The 19,323-nt window shown below is 42.1% G+C and overlaps 1 protein-coding gene across 8 annotated transcripts in view; it reads right to left on the bottom strand.

Annotated features, from left to right (window-relative positions):
* LOC107385885 (dedicator of cytokinesis protein 3) overlaps positions 1-19,323 on the bottom strand; it is a 200,199-nt gene that overhangs the window by 104,375 nt on the left and 76,501 nt on the right. For all 8 annotated transcript variants that reach the window (XM_070549540.1, XM_070549539.1, XM_070549538.1 and 5 more), the window contains exons 2-3: positions 18,372-18,455; positions 8,606-8,646 (exon numbers count right to left, since the gene is read on the bottom strand). In XM_070549540.1, coding sequence (XP_070405641.1) covers positions 8,606-8,646; positions 18,372-18,455 — 125 coding nt within the window. The remainder of the gene's footprint in view (positions 1-8,605; positions 8,647-18,371; positions 18,456-19,323) is intronic.

Here is a 19,323-nt window from a genome sequence, read left to right on the forward strand (position 1 = left end):
GAGCGTTTCAGCATCAGAGCCCTCGCTTGGACGACCCAGCTGTGGTTGATCAAACCCCAGCCTGCGTCCCAAACGGACGGCCCTCTAAAATGACCCTTTACATGGTTAACCAAAGGCAACCCAGCGCGTATCGCCCCCCCTGTGGACAGAATATTCCACTTGCAGCTTCACAGGTGCTGGTCCGGTCTGTTGAAAAATTTGGTTGACATACCTGGTGCTACGGTATGCTTCCATCACGTTTCCTGCATGCTTTAGATCATTAACCCAGATGAATTGTTTAACTCAGTAATGAATCACTCCTGTAGACACTAAGCAAGGAGACATTTCAGCTGTTAAATTAAGATGTTAAAAAGATGAACGCACAGCGAAGAGATACGTTTTGCTTTTGGTACTTAAAAATGGACACTAGGGGGTGCTAAAAGCAAGCCAAAACTGCCTAGTTCCCCTTTAAAAACAGCCACCAAAGGTGAAGCCCTTACAGAGGAGGCTGGCTTATTCCAAAGTTTCGGGCTCGTCACAGAGAATGCCACATCTCCTCTTGTCTTTAGGCGGGTCCTAGGGGCCGAGAGCAGAAGATGATTGTCTGAGCGGAGTACCCATTTCAGGGTATTTGACTGTATCAGTGTCTGTGTGTACAACAGAACCAACCCATGGACGGTTTAAAAACCAATAAAACCAATTTTAACTTTCACTAAAAGTGCAGACGCACATTCAGGAGTAGCACATTCAAGTTTCTTTTTGCTCACTAAACATTTTGCAGCTGCATTTTGCATTGGTTGTGGCCTCGCTAAAGTTGCCCTGCTCACCCCAAATAGGATGGAACTGCAGTCATTAAAGCCAGCTGTAGTAAAAGCATGAGCTACTATCTCTAAGTGGTGTCATGTCAAGAATGGTTTTATAGGGTTCAGTTAGTGCTGCAGAGCTGAGGCAACAGAGGAAACCCAATTCTCATGCAGGTTTGAAGAGATTCATAGTCTTGTCTGTGTCTTCATGTCATATGCATCAGTCGGACTCGGGCTACAACATACAAAGTCCCAAGTAAATAAATAATTTTTAAATGTCATTTGTCAGAATCTTCACCTGGTAGACATCTTTTTTTGTGGCGGTGAAGAAGAATAAAGAGTGTTTGTGTGTTTTAATGAGACAGAAACATGGTACGATCAGATGTAGACCACGCAAAGTGAGACACAAACACACACACACACACACACACACACACACACACACGTGGACTGAAGACCTTTGAGTCATGAGTCTGAGGTGTTCTGAATGCACTGACCTGTAAACCAGCACAAACTCACAAAGCTAAATAGGCAGAGACAGAAACAAGATGCAGTGTGCGTGTGTGTGTGTGTGTGTGTGTGTGTGTGTGTGTGTGTGTGTGTGTGTGTGTGTGTGTGTGTGTGTGTGTGTGTGTGTGTGTGTGTGTGTGTGTGTGTGTGTGTGTGTGTGTCTAAAAGAGAGCGAGAGAGAGCGAGCTCCTGTTCTTTTAAATTCAGCTGATGGTGTCAAAACACCAGGCCACTTAGAGAAAGGTCGTCTTGTTACAGAGAGGGAAAAAAACCTGAGAAAGAACAGAACCAAAGAAGAAGTGGGAGAAAAAACAAACAAGGGTGCAGAGAAAATGTCATCCTCCCACGAATAATTCTGTCTCCCTCTAGATCCTTGACTGGAGATCCTGGTGTTGACCTGTTCTAAGTTCTTTTTATGGGGCCAAGTGATGTCTTTAGTCTGAAATGTGACAAATCTGACAGAATCAAGTCAAAGAGAGGAAGGAAGTGAAGAGTTAGAAAGTAGTGGGGGCAGAAGCATCACTCAAATCTCTAATTTCTCACCTAAGCTGATTTTTTAGGATCAAATCCAATTACTGATGATTTGTGTGTGTGTGTGTGTGTGTGTGTGTGCGTGCGTGCGTGCGTGCGTGCATGCGCGTGTGTGCGTGTGCGTGTGTGTGCGTGTGAGTGCCTTTTACCTGACACTGAGGACATTATATGATGTCACTGAGCTCTACCGGTTAGTTCTAAAGGTTTGGTATGAAATAAATTTTAGTTAGGGTTAGGAATAGACTAGTTATGGTTAGAGTTAGGGGTTAGGCACAAGCCAGTCACTAAAATGAATGGAAGTCAATGACGGTCCTCCAATGGATGCTACACGAGAATGTGCGTGTGTTATTGTAAGTTTAATTGTGTGGAATTATGCTCAATGAAACTAAATTAGCTTTAATTCCACTTTACAAACCTGTTTATTATGAAATGTCAAATTGTGAAGAAAATGTTTAAAGCTGTCAGAGACATTTTTAAAAAATGCAACAAATTTTATTCCACAAATTTTTACTTACATCTGATTAAAGCTGCCTCGTTCCCTTTAAATCTATGTGTCCTCTTGATAAGTCTTATTTTCTCATCTGAGTTGATAAAAGTTATTTATGTGTCCTTTTTATTAGGTAGAATGGAAAACAATGAGTTATTTTATTTTAAAAATACCTGGTAAGCTTCCATTTCCTGTAAAGATGAGGAAAATATTTAGTATTTGTGGGGTGGAACAAACATGACTCATAATCCAATCAGCTGATCAAAATGCAACTAAAAATACAATTAGAGAAAAGTAGCCCAGATTTCAGATCATTGTTCCTGAGTTTCTTGCCTAAACTCTGATCCCAGAACAGAAATCTTACAACAGTGTGGTTCTTTCTGACGTGCAAATGTAGCATTGCATCTTAGCTAGTAAGAGGAAAAACATGCATCCGAATAAACAGAAATTTGCATAATTTCTGCAGTGGATTTTACCTGAAATATTAAAATTTTCTCAAGCTGTTTGTTGTCAAAATGAAACAAAAACTGGCAAAGTTTCTAAAAATTACAAAGTCAGAGTGGCCCGTTATAATCAGACATAATCATTAAAATAGTTTTTCAGTGAATAACACCTTTAAAAAGCTTTTGAACCAAACTGAAGGATAATGTGTTTTTGACAGCTTCACACAGTAAAACGCACAAAAATAAAGATCTGGAGCCTCATTTATCAAGCTTGCTTACGCACAAAACGGGGTCGGAAAACTGCGTAAGCAACTTTCCACGCAAACTTTGGGATTTAAAAAGAAAACTTAGCAGAAAAATGTGCACAACTTTAAGTTGACTAAGGACCTGGCTTACGCACATTTTGGACATGAAGAACACCTGCAGTGCTGCTGCTGCTGAAAAGGATAAAATTATGAAATCCTGCAGCATAATCACTTCTACTGCTTCGTGCACACACAGAACAAGCCACCCCACACTCGCACACGCACACACACACACACACATACATACACACACACACACACACACACACCCTGAAGCGCAGAATACAGAATGCTGAATATCAGCAGGGGGACAGATTGAGACAGAATGTCATGCGTCTGTGACAGTGTGTTGTGTCCTGTTGCTGTGACCCGATTGACCATGCGCCCTGGCTACTTGGGCAAGGGAGATCTACGTTTGGCTGACTGGTTAACAAGCGTGACTTTCATCCGGGAGTCTGGGGATCGAATCCTGATTGGACCATTTTTTTTATATCCGCCACAGATCTCTCTGAAGAACTCACAACATTGACGGCTTCAGCAACGTTGTGCCACTTCGTGGATTTTCTCTTATTTGTTTTGCAAAAGCACTTCCTTTCATTTCTCCACCTCACCCACAAGTACCTTAATTTCTGCTTCTGTGAAACTGCGCTTCCTTCATCTGCTTTGATCTACGGCCGCTATCGTCATTGGTGGAGCACTGCAACAGCCGGCTTATGTATATGCATGAGATCCACAAGGCACTTTGCATTGACTATTTATGGCAGTAAGTGGGTGTGGTGAGGGCGGGATGTGACTAAAATGCAGCTGAGAAACATTCTCGTTAGTCTCTGATTTATGAAGCGGAGATTGCGTGCAGCTGTGCGTACTCCATGTTTGATAGATCACAAACCTACTTGGCGTAAGTACATTTTTTTTGCTGATCTTAAGGATTCAGGTCCCTGAGGTCCAGTGTTCATACTGGCTGTGCAGCACCAGGCTTAAGACTAAAGGTGACAGATCATTTGCTGCTGTGGCCCCCAGACTCTGGAACTCTCTCCCCCTGAGCCTGAGATCAGTGGACTCAGTGAACTCCTTTAAAAAATAGCTGAAGTCTCACTTGTTCAAGCTGGCTTTTGTAAGACCTTCATCACCACTCTCTCCTTGTTCTGCTCTCCCCACCTATTCCACCTTCCTCAGGATCCACTGATTTCCCTCTTTCCTGTTCACTCTCTCTCTTTCTTAACATTTTTTTAATTCACAATTGCCTATTTTTGCTCATTTTAAATATATTTTTAAACATTTTCTAAATGCTTCTTTATATCTTTACATTTTTTGTTTTTGTGAAGCGCCTCGTGATTTTTATCTTGAGAGGCGCTATAGAAATGATATCTTCTTCTTCTTCTTCTTCTTCTTCTTCTTCTTCTTCTTCTTCTTCTTCTTCTTCTTCTTCTTCTTCTTCTTCTTCTTCTTCTTCTTCTTCTTCTTCTTCTTCTTCTTCTTCTTCTTCTTCTTCTTCTTCTTCTTCTTCTTCTTCTTCTTCTTCTTCTTCTTCTTCCGGTTGGATGTGATGTAGTCGACTATTTATTTAGAATTGAAAAGGGTTTCGACCGAAACATAACACAAGCACTGCTGTCTCTCATTCTGTTAAATGGATCTGCTCTTCTGTCCTCGTAGCGTTATTAATGTCACACCTGGTGATGGTTTTGAGATAATCTCGTTCTATTCTCGTCCAGCTGAGACAGAAGCGGCAGCCATGCTTCACCCTCTCTCACTTTCACTCTCTTGTGCTTGTGCGTGCGGTGTGAGCTAACATCGGGAGGCAAAAAGAACCAGCAGGCTCCTGACACACAATGCCCTTCACTGTCCTGCTGTAGTACAGTGGCCTCTGCCAAGGGCAGTCACACACACACACACACACACACACACACACACACACACACACACACACACACACACACACAGTTTTTCCAGTAGTTAAAGTCAACAAAAGATTGTCTGGGTAATTAAAAACAAGAAAAAACAAACAGTTAAATTATTGTACTAATAACACAGACAAGAAAAAATTCAGAAACTCGACACTGAATTATCATTTTTTACTGCTTGGTTTTTAAAATCTGCTAACAGGGTAAAAACTGCCAGGTTAGGATTAGGATTAGGGTTTCCTGAAGATCTACTCGGCATGTCTGAAAGCCAAGAATCTCTGTAGCCTCCATGCTACAGCAGGATGATCTGAACACCGATGGACCTCAAAGAGTAAAGGTCTCTGTGGTGCAGATGGATTAAAGATGACTCTGAATAGGCAGTAGTTTCTCGGGGAGACCCAGCAAACCCATTGTAGAGAAATCAGGTGGCTAAGATGGAACTAACAGGATTTTGGCTCAGAAAATAGGGGTAACAAAAGAGACACGCAATCACATTAAGGCGCGCAAACACACTGCATGCAAAGATGTGAACGCGTGCCACGGCATGCAAGTGGGAACGGCAACAACGGCTGCTTGAAGGGTTTTTTTGTTTTGTATTTGGGATGTACGCAGATCTGGAGCATGTGCCGTTCAGCTTCCATAAGAGGATGTGGTCTGCTCTGTTCTTCACCGATAACCATGGCTCTGTCACGCAAGCTCGTTGGTCTGCAGGTATTTTAGTCAGATGTTTGTTTTAGAGCATGAAATGAGCCCGTACATAAAAACAAAGGGTTTTATTTGGCATTCCCTGGTAAATAAATAAATAAAACACCACTTGATGATAATTTTGTATTATCATAAAACAGCTAATAGAATGCCACATGGCTTTTAGTTTTTTTTTTTTCCGCCAAAAGGACAACGTTTGAGATTTTGCCTTCGTGTCAATTCCAGCTTCTGCCAGAGAATGCTGCTGTTGTGCCCTTGGGCAAGGCATTTAACCCACTTTGCCTGCTGATGTTGGTCGGAGGGAGAGGGTGCTCGCTGCAGAACCACAAAGGCGGAGCTGCACCAGAGTCAGCCCCGCCCATTCACGCAAACTCAGCCTAGCCCACTCACTGACTTCCGTTTTTGTTTTTCAACTTTATCGCAAACTAACCTGGCCCACATGAATTACGGCTGTTACTAGTTTAAAGTTGTTAATGCTATGTTCTGTGCTCCAATTAAACAAGATAAATATAACTTGCTACATGACAAAGACTGAATATATCTGAAATGAAAAGGTTTCTTTTAGTGAATATCTGCCCACAGCCGCTCTAACAAAACTGCTGTACAACAGCATGTAAGACTATCGAGTGGGTTCTGGTAGTCCAGTGGCAAGATCATCTGAATTAAATTTTGCTGTCCCCTCAGCTAATGCTGGTTCGACTCTCGGTGGGGTCAGCAGCAATCTATTTAGCCAGCTGAAACATTGAATTTGTTTATATTTTAGTTGTAATGTTTATTTTCAGCAAAATATTTATGTCTCTAAAAATTCTTTGAATTTGGTCGTTCCTAAACAGCATTTTAGTTTAAACTCTGCTCACAAATGGACTCACACTGGCTAAATAAACGAATAAATAAATAAATAAAGCACATTAGTCATTATATGTTAAACGGTATACCAGTAAATTGTTGTAAACATAGTACTGGCAAGTGTAGCTAGAAATGAAGAAAGGGGGTTGTAAACTACCTAATACTTCCACTACTGGGAGGCGAACCTGCGCAAAACTGCATGTCAACCTGACTCCACTACACCACCACATCTGATAAAACTTAAGTGGCGTTACATGTAATTGTGCTACCCAGTGTGTCTTTGGAGATGGGTTGTATGGTTTATTGGCGGTGTCTCAGTAGAAGTCATTTCAGAAATAATTTGTCAGAAAATTCACAGAAAATCCAGATTTGAGAACCAAGACCAGACCCGCTTCGGGGGAGGAGACCAAATTGAAGCTGAGATGGGAGGAAAATGCATGAATGAGGCCAAAAATGGCTTTGGCGTGTTTCTTATGAGGAAATGACAATATAAAATGATTAAAAGTTCCAAAAGTTAGATTTTTAATTATATGGAACCTTTACAAAAACTGTTCAATTAAGCGCTTTTCAAGACCCCCAAAGACGCTTTCACACACTCTCACATTCACACACTGCTAGTGATGGTAAGCTACTTGTAGCCACAGCCGCCCTGGGGAGGTCTGACAGAGGCGAGGCTGCCATTTGGTGCAGTCGGCCCCTCTGACCACCACTAACACAGGCAAGTTGGGTGAAGTGTCTTGCCCAAGGACACAACAGCAGGATACCCCTGGCAGGAGCTGGAAACGAACCCATGACCCTCCGATCATGAGGCAACCCGCTCTACCACCTGAGCCACTGCTGCTCCAAAAACTGTTCAATTAACTTCTCAACTCTGTTCTCAATCTTGCATTTTTTAGCTATAACACCCTCTTTGGTTCCAGAATGCTATCAAGTCTGACAACTGGAAGGAATTGGACAGACTCTGATGGAATGGGCGGGGCTGATTCTGGAATGGGCGGGGCTGACTCTGGTGCAGCTCTGCCTTTGTGGTTCTGCAGCGAGCACCACTTGGGTCGGAGGGCCCAGTGGCGCCAGCATTCGGCAGACTCGCTTCCGTCAGTGTGCTCCAGCTGTGGCCTAACACCTCCACCACTGTCACCCCATCTTAAGTTGTACCCGTTTCTCTGAAGAGAAGTCTAACATTCTGAAGGATTCTTCCTATCTAGAATGAACATTTTATACTGAAATGTTCATCCAGTAGGAATGTTCTTATGGATATCTGGAACATTAATTTCTACTGGGAACAACAGAATTATGGATATCTGGGACACATATACAGTCTGCGTAATAAACGTTAAAAACTTGAGGTTTTTTACGGATTCTGAGATATCTCAGACCTAATTCCTACTAGTGCAGTTGTTATTATGCATATCATTAATTATAATTTATATAGTAACAACATAGCTGTTGGTGTCTTCATTTGCAATTTTCATTAATAAGTATGCAATTAATACCTAGGAACAATTAAATTACTGCTGTATAAAATAGGAATTTCAGAGAGGTCTGATTGTTGATTAAATGTTAAAACGGCTTGCCAACAACGATGACCCTAACTATCTCATTCTGGTGCAAAAATAAACTTAACCAAACCGAGTGAAGTCAAAAGACACAACAGTTCAAAAACACCAAGGAATGCAACTCTAAGCTGACTCTCCTGCAAACGAATCAGTACCTAACCCATCATGTTCCTTTTCTGTTGTCTGAGTGACTTTCAGTTCAGCGTTTAGTTGTGTAGATGATTTGTTTGGTTTGAGGTTATTTATCAGGAAGCATACTAGGATGTGTTTCAGAGAACTGAAGCTGAATGACATGATGCTGAATCTGAATCAGAAGGAAGAACAGACAGGTGACATCTGTTCTCTAAGTGACTGCATGACACACATCCTGCTTCAGTTTGAAGAACGTGCAAATTTCAGTTTCTACAGGAAGTGCTGAGACACCATAAATGATGCTGAATTCTTGTTTTCTTTACAATAATCATAACAAGTAAAAACAGAATTAAAAATGTCTTATAAACTAAAAATAATGTTAATAAATAAGTGTGCATCTGTCCTACCTTAACATTTGGTCTCCTTGTTGAGAATCCTCGGAACCATCCTGGAAGAAAATAAAAGACAACTGGTGACTAAAACAGAAAAGAGCAGATTCATTATGATTTTTCATTTGATATAAAAGTAAAATAAAGCTTAAAGCAAAAAAGATCACCAGAATCAAAGTTAATAAACACAAAAATACATAAACACTATGGTATAATTCAGTATCACATTAGTTCTATCTGGCGATATAAATGCATAACAACACTGATATGCTTTAAACAACAAACAGATGAATAAAAGAAATGACTTTGGAGAAATCAAAAACCTCAGTTAAGTTCCTGAAAGGCAAAACTGGAAAAGTTTCATCTTCTATTTACCAGGTTCTGGTAGTTGGGATGTACCTGTAGCCAGTGGCTTTTGTTAATAGATATTAAATATACCCAGTTCTTTGTCCAATTATGCTTCATATTACTATTTACCATGTTAATTATAAACACAGACCCAAAAGTTAAGTTTTAATATGATCTTCTACATTAATTCAGCACGAGAAGAACTTCTGTGCTGAAGTTTAAGAATCATTTTTTTCATAAAGGAACATGTGAGTAATTTTTATTTATATGATTTAAGAAGCTACAGCCCAAAAGCACATGTACACAATCCAAGTTGCAGAAAGAAAACCTTGTGTGTGTGTGTGTGTGTGTGTGTGTGTGTGTGTGTGTGTGTGTGTGTGTGTGTGTGTGTGTGTGTGTGTGTGTGTGTGTGTGTGGGTGTGTGTGTGTGGGTGTGTGTGTGTTTGTGTGTTGGGTAGGGTTGGAGGGGTAAACTTGATGACCTGCTGGCTGATGTGACTGAACACTGGATGTTGTGAGCTTATGAATGTGGATGACAGATAGACACTGACAGACATGAAGACCTGAGGCTGGAGACAGATTCAGTCCACTGCTCTAAACCCCGTGTGGGCGGCTGCATGCATGTGCTCATCTCCATCTTTATAGGAAGCATCAAGCAGAACTCAAACAAATAATGACCGTAATAGAGAAAATAAATGTAATAATGTTAAATAGTTACAGAACAAGTTTGTTGTTAATTTTGTCTTTTTAAAGGTGCAATGTGTAAAGATGAAGTAAGAATGACATCCTGTGGCCAAATGTGGGTATTGCACTTTTTTTTCTCTTCACGCACTCGCAGAGTACAGACGCTTCTGCTTTTGCTCCCTTATCTTTTTTTCCCAAGGCTCTTTGTCCTGTCTGCCCACAGAGCACTTCTCTGCATTTCTTCTGAAAACCCCTATATTTTAGATTGGATTTAATTATTTGGTCATTCAACGCGATTGATAAGATTTTTTCTACGATGAGAACGGAGGAGGGAGCTCCCACTTGCCCGCAAAGGACACACGCAGCGGGATATATGCTCGATTCCTGGAGAGAGTGGAAGATCGTATGCCTCTCTCAGTTGTCCATTGAGGATGTCGAAGATGTGTGGAAATTTGGCCTGATGATCATTGGATTTCTTCTGATTGGAGTGGGAGGATAGTGTGAGGAGACCTCACAGACTGGGACGTTACTCGAGGTGAATCGTAAGCTGGACAATGTCCTAGCTGCATTGCCGGTATCAGACCTACTCGTTATAAGTGCCAAAGCCTCATTGCTGACTTTAACAAGTCTCATCTACAAATATGATCCCTCATGAAGTTACTACTTTACACCAGAAGATAGTGGAGATGTGGAACTTTCAGGCTGAGCAAAGTTTGGGAGTTTTTAGAGTTTGAAAATCGCCTCCCGCCGAGAGGCTCCCAGTCGGGGAGAGGAGGAGATGTGTGCAACATGATAAAATGTATATTAGATAAAACGCATAATTGCTGGCAGGTCTGGTCTTTGTTGACTGATCACTTTGTCTGGTCATGACTGACTCTGATTATGAAGCAGAATATTGACTCTGATGAAGAAATTCACTCATCCAGCCGGGAAGATTGAGCTGCTGCATTATCAGACAGCTGGTGCTGCAGGAGAGGTATGTGAAGCTTACAAGCTCCAAACGTTGGGTTTGATGTTGGTTTAACCTTCTCTGGGACGTGATGGATGTAGAAATGATGGTAAAACACCGCTAACGTGATAGACGTAGCGACAATGTAAAAAAAAATAGCTGTAAAAAAGAGGCAGATACCGATGTGTTCTACATGGGAGTCAAGTGTGCCACATAATCATAAAAAAAGTTAAATATAAAATTTTAAAAGAGATTTATAAATTTATATATAAATAAAAACTTTCCAAATATAATGAAAATTTCTAAATATAGTAAAAATACGAAGGAACATCTGTTGGTCAGGCTGAAAAGTTTGGGAACTACTGCTCTAAGTGATAAGCGAATTTCGTTTTTTAAATATATTTTATGTGCAGTTTTTTAGGGCTTTTATGTTTTCTGTAAAGATTGGTAAGCTGAAAATCATTTAATGTTTTGCATAAAGCATGAGGTTTTGTTTAGTACTTGACTGGGAGAATTACAAATGACTGATTTAAATAGTGGGGCATCTCTGTCAGTGCGCCCCAGGGCAGCTGTGGCTACATCGTAGCTCATCACCATCAGTGTGTGAATGTGTGTGTGAATGGATGAATGATACACTGTAGTGTAAAGCGCTTTGGAGTCCTTACTCTGAGAGGCGCTATACAAGTGCGGATCATTTATCATTTATAATGTTGATCAGGCAGAGCTTTGTTGCCAGCGTTCCACTGCATAATGGCTTCAAACACGTATATAAAAGTGTTATTTTTTACATAAACCATTGGATGAAATTACACAAACTGACTGAGCTCTAGTTAAGGCGCCTGCAATAGTGTGTGTGTGTGTGTGTGTGTGTGTGCGTGCGTGCGTGCGTGCGTGCGTGCGTGCGTGCGTGCGTGTGTGTGTGTGTGTGTGTGTGTGTGTGTGTGTGTGTGTGTGTGTGTGGGAGGGAGGGTACATTGGAACTTTGTCCCCCCCCCCCCCAGTTTGAAAATCCTATCTGCGCCCCTGCTACTGCTGCCCCCAGTAGAGGAGGTGTGGTTGTTTACTGTCTTGCTGTTAGCTTGCTGTTATAGTTCTGAACAACTCATTAAAGTCAAAGCCAGGTTTGAGTCATTATTTACTTCACACACACATCTAATAACTGAATAAGTAGCTTGAGATATTTTTAGAGTCGACTATTTGCTTCTGATTCACCGTTAGCATTGTTAGCTCAACATTAGCCTCTAGCATACCTCACCCGATATTAGAGCAAAATAAAAGATGCTGTGGCTTCTTAGGGTACAAGAAATAACTTGTGGGTCGCTCCGGCTTCAGTAATTTAAACAACTCTGGAGGTTTTGATTGCCGTTGTCGGATTACAAATGTCGGCACTGCAGCATTAGCTCGTCACTGACCCGGCATGCTCACTGATTGTAAGCAGAAACATCTACAGTATCTTTGATATTTTTGAAAGAAGTAACCTGACAGCCGTTTCCATGTAACCTTCCTTCCAACATGATTGAGACCTTAGACTGTTTTGTGATTATTTACTTTTCTTACAGATTGCCCCTTTAAGTAAAAATCTCTGGAAGAACACAGTTGTTTCTTGTGATCTTTAGCTTCCTTGTTCTTGCTCTGACATTTGCATGTTTCTCACTTACACTAAACCTGGTCCATAGGACACTCCAGGCTGTGCGGCTCCACCTACAGACACTAACAAATGCTGAGGATGGATCTGTCACAGGTCCGTCTCCATGATGGAATATCAGTCAGAATCAGATTAGAGATGATGAGAACTGGGTCAGTTTCATGTTACTAGAGCCACTGGACCTCCTTCTTTCGCAAGTCCCAGAGAGTGGAACCGTTCTTTCCACCTGATCGAACATCCATCACAGGCCTCAGCAGAGAGCTGTCATCAAAAAGGACTCGGCCTGAAATAAAAACTTTGACAGCTGAAAATCACTCCTATCCTGGAACTAAGTATTTCAAGAAGACATCCTCACAGACAGCTGAGACATCATCCGTCTCCATTCAAGTGGAAATAAAAATGATTGTGTCATCTGCTTTTGGGTATTTAAGGGTGGAGTTATTACTGCAAATGGCAGAGTGAGAGGAAAAAACAATCATGTAAGTCAAAATGATGCATTTCACAACTTTTTAAAAAATGACAAACGACTAAAATTATATTATTTATTTCACTTTTAACAAGTTGACTCTGTTGACATCCCACCCAAAAAGGGACATTTGTATCATTAGAATGTTCAACAACCCATTAAAGATTTAGACAAGACCGCGACAAGGTGTCCAAAAAATAACAAACGCTTCTCAAAAAGCAGTCCAGAAAATTATTTTCCAGGAAGATAATGAAACAACGGTGGCTGGAAATGCTTCAGTGGTGCCATAAATCTGCAACCTGACAAGATCCTTCACATTAACTTTCATCTTATCATCACACAGAATCATGAGATTAATTTCTCAGCAGCTTTTTGTAATCTGATTTGAATATGGAGATGGAGGTTTAATTGGCTGGTTAATTAATACCCAATCAGGATGCATTTATCATCAGCATTATGATGGCTGTGTTTACTCCCAGACCTCTCGTCTATATGATAATCAGAAGCAGCGCTGTCTGGCTCCGTTTGTGAAGGATGTGTGTGGCTCTCCTGCATTTTTAAGGAATTAAAGATTAGGGTTTGATAAGGAAAACAGATCGTTATATCTTTGTGAAATGAGAAGCGAGTGATGAGATGTTAGTTTGGTTGATCAATGGAAACACAGGTGCAGATATGAGTGTAATTTGTTTATTATAATGCAGCTTTTCCATGAAGAAGAATTGTTTTCCTCCCGTAACAAAACTGAGTAAATTGTGGCTGTTAGAATAATCATTTTGCACCATGAATCATTTCCAAAGTGGGCTGAAAGACTCAAGGTGGCTCTTCTGTTGCGGTAACAAAAAGGCCAAACTCATGATTCGAAACTGCATTACACAACAGATTTCAATCAGACAATCAAACCAGACAAATACGAGTTTTAAATGAGGCTTTGTGTTGCTGCGGAGCAAACCTGGAGCTGTTATGAGAGGAGGGGTCGCTTGTTGATGCAGTAAAAGCACCCTGGAGGACATGACTGATCCAGTGGAGGTGTGAGCTGATGCTGAGCCACGTTTCCTCACAGTGAGCACAGAATCCACTGCCATTGCTGGTTTCCATTTGATCACAAAAAAAATGGGAGAAACCTCTAAATATTGGGAAAGAAGATGATCTAAGAAATCCTGTTGCACTGAGGGGAAAGTAGGCGTTAAAATGTATAGAAGTGAGACGTGGTAAACTGTTGTTTTTGTCCATCCATCATTTCACTTTCATCTGCTTATCCGGAGTTGGGTCACAGGGGCAGCAGCCTAAAGGTTGGTTTATGCTTGACGCGTCCGCGAGGTCCGCACGGCTCCGCACGGAAAAGTTGCGTCATTTTAACAACCACGCCCCTCCACCGCGCCTCCGCACGGCCCAGAATTTCCGCAACGCGCACCTCGGAAAATTTCTAACCACGCGGACGGACGGACGGACGGACGCGGAAAAACATGGCGGACCGGCAAGAACTAGTATGGCAGAGGTTCGTAAAAACAGACATTTGTATGATTCAGCTCTCAGAGATCACCGTGATCAACATGTTGTAAATAATTCTTGGAGAGAAATAGCTCGCACTGTCGGAAAATACGAGAACGCTGTTAAAAATGCTGAAATGCCATGTTGTAAACAGTCATTTCTACTTCTACTATGGTGTAGTGTTGGGTGCATGCCGTAGAGCTCCATACTGCCCCGTTCAGTTTGGGAGAATATTGGCTCACCGCAGAGACGAGCCGCACGAACCATAAAAGCTGCGAGTTGTGAAGCTCGTTCCATCTGCGAGCCGCATCACCGCGCGGAAAGTGAATGCGTCAAGCATAAACCAAGCTTAAGCGGGGGGGCCCACACCTCCCTCTCCCCAGCCACTTGGGCCAGCTCCTCCGAGGGAATACCAAGGCTTTCCCTGGCCAGACAAGAAAGATAGTCCCCCCATCGCGTCCCGGGACTTCATTTGGATTTCTTTCCGGTTGGACGTGCCCGAAAAATCTCACTAGGCCAGAAGGCATCCTAACCAGATGCCAGAGCCACCTCAACTGGCTCCTCTCGATGTGGAGAAGCAGCGAGCAGGGAGTAGCCCCTCTGCTCCGGATGACCGAGCTTCTCACCCCGTCTCATAAGCCTAGAATACACTTGCTATTTAACCTCAGCAGGCTGTGTCTTTGTTCACATACTTGCTGCAACACTGCAATGCACTGGATGTAGTACTGGAGTGTTCCACTAGAGGGAACTAGATAACTCACACCGAAGAGAGGGGTGGGTTTGTGGGTACAACTAAAACAAATATTAATCAATCAATCAATAAATGGCATCAATAAAAGAGCTCTGTAACTGGTTCATTTTGAGATCACGACAGAAAAAAAAGACAGTAGCGGTATCGTGGATGGTGTGAAAGACCTCTAAACCAGAGAGGGAGTCGCCATGGTGAGTGCGTCTCTAGCTCGTTTTGACAACTCCACTAATTGGTTATATATTGCAGCAGTTGGATGTGTCGCGGTATGTCGCGTTAATTTCAGGGGACGCACATAAACAGTGCTTCAAATCAACGCAAGTAATGCGTGTCAGCCATTTTAAATGCGCTTTTGCGTCTTAAACAACAAGTATATCACCACCCTGTGGAAGAGCCCAGACACCCTGCAAAGACAACTCATGTCCGTCCCTAGTATCTGTGACCTCATTCTTTCGGTCACCACCCAAAGCTTGTGACCATAGGTGAGGGTAGGAACGTTGATCGACCGGTAAATCGAGAGCTTTGCTTTCTGGTTCTCTCTTCACCACAACAGACCGGTACAACGCCTGCATCACTGCAGACGCAGCATCACTGCAGACGCAGCATCAATCCACCTATCGATCTACCGCTTTTCTACCATTTTTTTGTCAAATTCTGAGTAATTATGTGCTCCTGTCCTCATTCACATCAGGAGCGTTCATCTCATCCTTTCTGCAGCAGTGATTCATCCAGGAGCTAATCCCAGATACTGAAGGCTGCATCAAGCCCACATAATCAGTTACCTTGAACTCTGGTTCAGCCGACTGTGTAGGGCTGCTGGGCAGGATTTTAGACAAAAAAAAATGTTTAGGCAGATTTTCTGTTTATAATTTGCACAGAAATGAGTCATGATCTTTTTTTTTTTCAATGACGAATCAGAGCTAATCGCTGATTGGTCGCCTGCCACACACATTCTTTTATTTCATTCTGATTGGTCCAGGCACAGATAGACATATTTTATCATTCCTTGTTTATTTTATCACAGTCAGAGTGGAGTTTTACTATAGAAGTACAGGCTGCAGTAATAAAACTGGGCAGGAAAGCAAAACCTTTAGAGGGTTGGTTCTGGTTGCTTCCAGATCCCTAACTGTTCCAAAGGGTTAGGGTTAGTCAATGTCACTACAACCATATGGGAGCATTATTTGCCAGAAAGGTAGCAGCTAAAGAGTGAAGATGAGTGATTGTGTGAGCCTCGGTTTACTTTCTTGATTTGAGTACCTCTGCAGCAGCAGAACTATAAATAATGAGACATTAAAACACACAATAAATGTTTCTCTGACAAAAATGTTCTCTGGTGCATCTCCATCCAAACCCCAGCATTGTTAAGATAATGCCCTCATCTACAGTTTTTTACATGCTCAGATAACAGAAGCTGTGGGGTGGTGGAATTGTCATGAGGGACAATCGTTGGCTCTGGTCTGGTCTGATAATCACCCGGCATTACCAGGAACACCGCGGTGCCAGCTTCTGCCACATGAGCCCGAATAATAAAGCACGTCTCTCATAGCAGGGATGCATTTCATAACAGCAGCAAATTAGACGCTGATACAGAGCCATGAGAATAACCTAACCTCTGTGGTTGGTCGCAATACACGCACACACACACACACACACACACACACACACACACACACACACACACACACACACACAGAGAGAGAGAGAGGGAAATAGTAGAGCTGTTGGAGCTGAAAGAATAGATGAGGAGAGAGAAGGCAAAGTATAACATTTAAGTATTGCCCCGGATGCAGAGGGAAGAAGTTAATCAGGGCTCAGCACTAACTTCCTGTCCCCCCTCCCATCAGCACAGACATCTTACCTCTGAGAAAGTGAAGGCCTAATCATCCTGTCACCAGACGGATTGTATTGTCCTGCCCAGCTGTGGCTAATGAAGCACATTCTCACTCTTTATCTCCAAAAAAACATTCTGGCCTCAACCTAATTCCGTCTCCAGCCGGAAAATGTTCACGCCAAACTAGGAGTAACACTGGAATTAGCATTGGCTAATAAGTTTGGATCACATCCATGCTATTTGCACTCATTATGAAAAGAAACCATGACTGCAGCAACGAGTGTCACTCTTTTTTTTAATTTGTGCTCATAAAGACGAGCTGCAGCCAGACAGCAGCTTTTCTTTCTGCTCTTCCCAAAACTATCTGTGGAAAATGGCAGAAGGGAGCCAGCCGCAGACGCCCCACACCTAGGACAGGTTTCTTTATGACAAATATGGGTTTCTAACAAATACTGTTGCAAAAAGTGTGAGATGGTCTGGGCAACTCGATGTAATCAAGTGCTGAGTTGTTAGTTGTTGTCCTCGTCTACAAACCTGAATGAGAAGTTGATTACAGATTAATGATGTCATTAATGAAGTCATCATGGAGGGATTTGACTGGTTCAAAATTCATGATACAGAACTTTGAGTTGGAAAAGAAATCAAAACTTATGATTAACATTTTACATCCATTAGGAAAAGGAATAGACAAGTAATGGGGTTAGTGTGATAATTCTTCAAATAGATCAGGGGTGTGTTCTTAAACTGTAGTTTTTGCTACATTTCTCATTTAACTAGACTTTTTTGCTGTTTCTGAACGTTGTGTTGGTCTAATTCCATTTTTGGTTCTTTTTAAAACACAGGAAAGGTTTTTCTTTACCTTGCTAACGTTTCGTTTGCCGACTGCAAAACATCCTCAGAGCTGACGCTGATGGTGGCGTCACTTCCTACTCCGTTTATCCGTGAGCAGCAGAGGACGTTGTCGCCCTCTGCTGCCTGCTCTCCCCTCTCCGATGATGCAGCCCCACGCACGATCCAACGGGTAAATGGAGTAGGAAGTGACGCCACCATCAGCGTCAGCTCTGAGGATGTTTTGCAGTCGGCAAACGAAACGTTAGCAAGGTAAAGAAAAACCTTTTCAGTGTTTTAAAAAGAACCAAAAATGGAATTAGAAACTAAACACAGTAAGAACACACCAAACTTGTGTTGGTCTGATTCCTGCTTTAGTTTGTTTATATTTGTCTATGACGCAAACATTCACAGCCGAGCGCCGTCAAGCACTCCGAAGCAGTTCAGTAAATATCTGTCAGTTTAAATTTGAACCAGATCTGACTAATATGGTTTTGTTTAAAGAACATCTGTTTGAGATTATAAAGTTTTATCATTTTCCCTTTAACTGGCAGGTCAAATGCTTAGAAAACCACAGATTGTGGTGAGATATCAGCTGATGTCGAAATTCTAAGAATATCTGCTCTAAATTGTATCGTTGCTTTTATTTAGGGAAATGTTTTGTGGAAGAAAAAGAAAAATCACAACATTTCAGTGCAGCCCAAGAAGATTTTAGGGTTTGGGTGAAGATTTTATCTCGTTAATGATGCATCAAACATCCTGATGTCTCATAAAAGTTATACACCAGGAAGTCTTACCTTCACATTTCTCTAAAATCTGAACCGTCTCTCCCACCTCCAGAGCCAAACCCTGAGTCACCAAGCCTCGGAAGTTGCAGACAACTAGAAAGAAAAACACAAAAGAGAGAAAAAGGTGCGATCTTTAGAGCCATGAAGGTATATCACGCCATAATTGACTGAACCTCTGAAATATGTTTATATTCCCAACGCTGGCAGACCATAATAACACCAACTCTTTTCCCCCATTCTCGCCTCCACTGTCAAACCGTGGTTCTCCAGTGACAGCCGTACGAGTCTCTGAAGGCTGCCGTACCAGGAAGTGTTGACGCTAATAACCCTCACAACCACAATTCACCCAGAAAACTACAGATGTCAGAGCGTATTTCACTTTTTACTGGGCTGAAATATTAAAAGTCACCTCAGGCTGGATGAAATTTAATAAAACACTCAACTAAACCACTTGGCCTTTTTGCCCCTTAAACATGTCTTCATGCTCTCATCTTTGAAATTCATGTTGCCACATAATCTGTGTCTCACAGTCGCCATTTTGTGTGGTTTTAAATTAATTAAATTCTGACTGAACAACCTTAGGATAATTAGTAAGTGGTTAAAGGGATATTACAGTGAGAGAGCATCATTTCTATGGCATCAAAGTAAGTTCATGCTATTGTGGTAAATTCCATCCATCCATTCATTTTTGTACACTTATCCGGAGTCGGGTCGCAGGGGCAGCAGCCTAAGTCGAGAGGCCCAGACTTCCCTCTCCCCAGTCACTGTGGCCAGTTCTTCCGGGGGAATCCTAAGGTGTTCCCTGACCAGCCGTGAGACATAGTCCCTCCAGTGTGTCCTAGGTCTCCCTTTAGGTCTCCTCCTGGTTGGATATGCCTGGGAAACCTCACCAGGAAGGCGTCCAGGAGGCATCCTAACTAGATGGCTGAGCCACCTCAACTGGCTTCTCTTGATGTGGAGG

Source organism: Nothobranchius furzeri, chromosome 3 (genome assembly GCF_043380555.1).
Source record: "Nothobranchius furzeri strain GRZ-AD chromosome 3, NfurGRZ-RIMD1, whole genome shotgun sequence".
Lineage (NCBI taxonomy): Eukaryota > Metazoa > Chordata > Actinopteri > Cyprinodontiformes > Nothobranchiidae > Nothobranchius > Nothobranchius furzeri.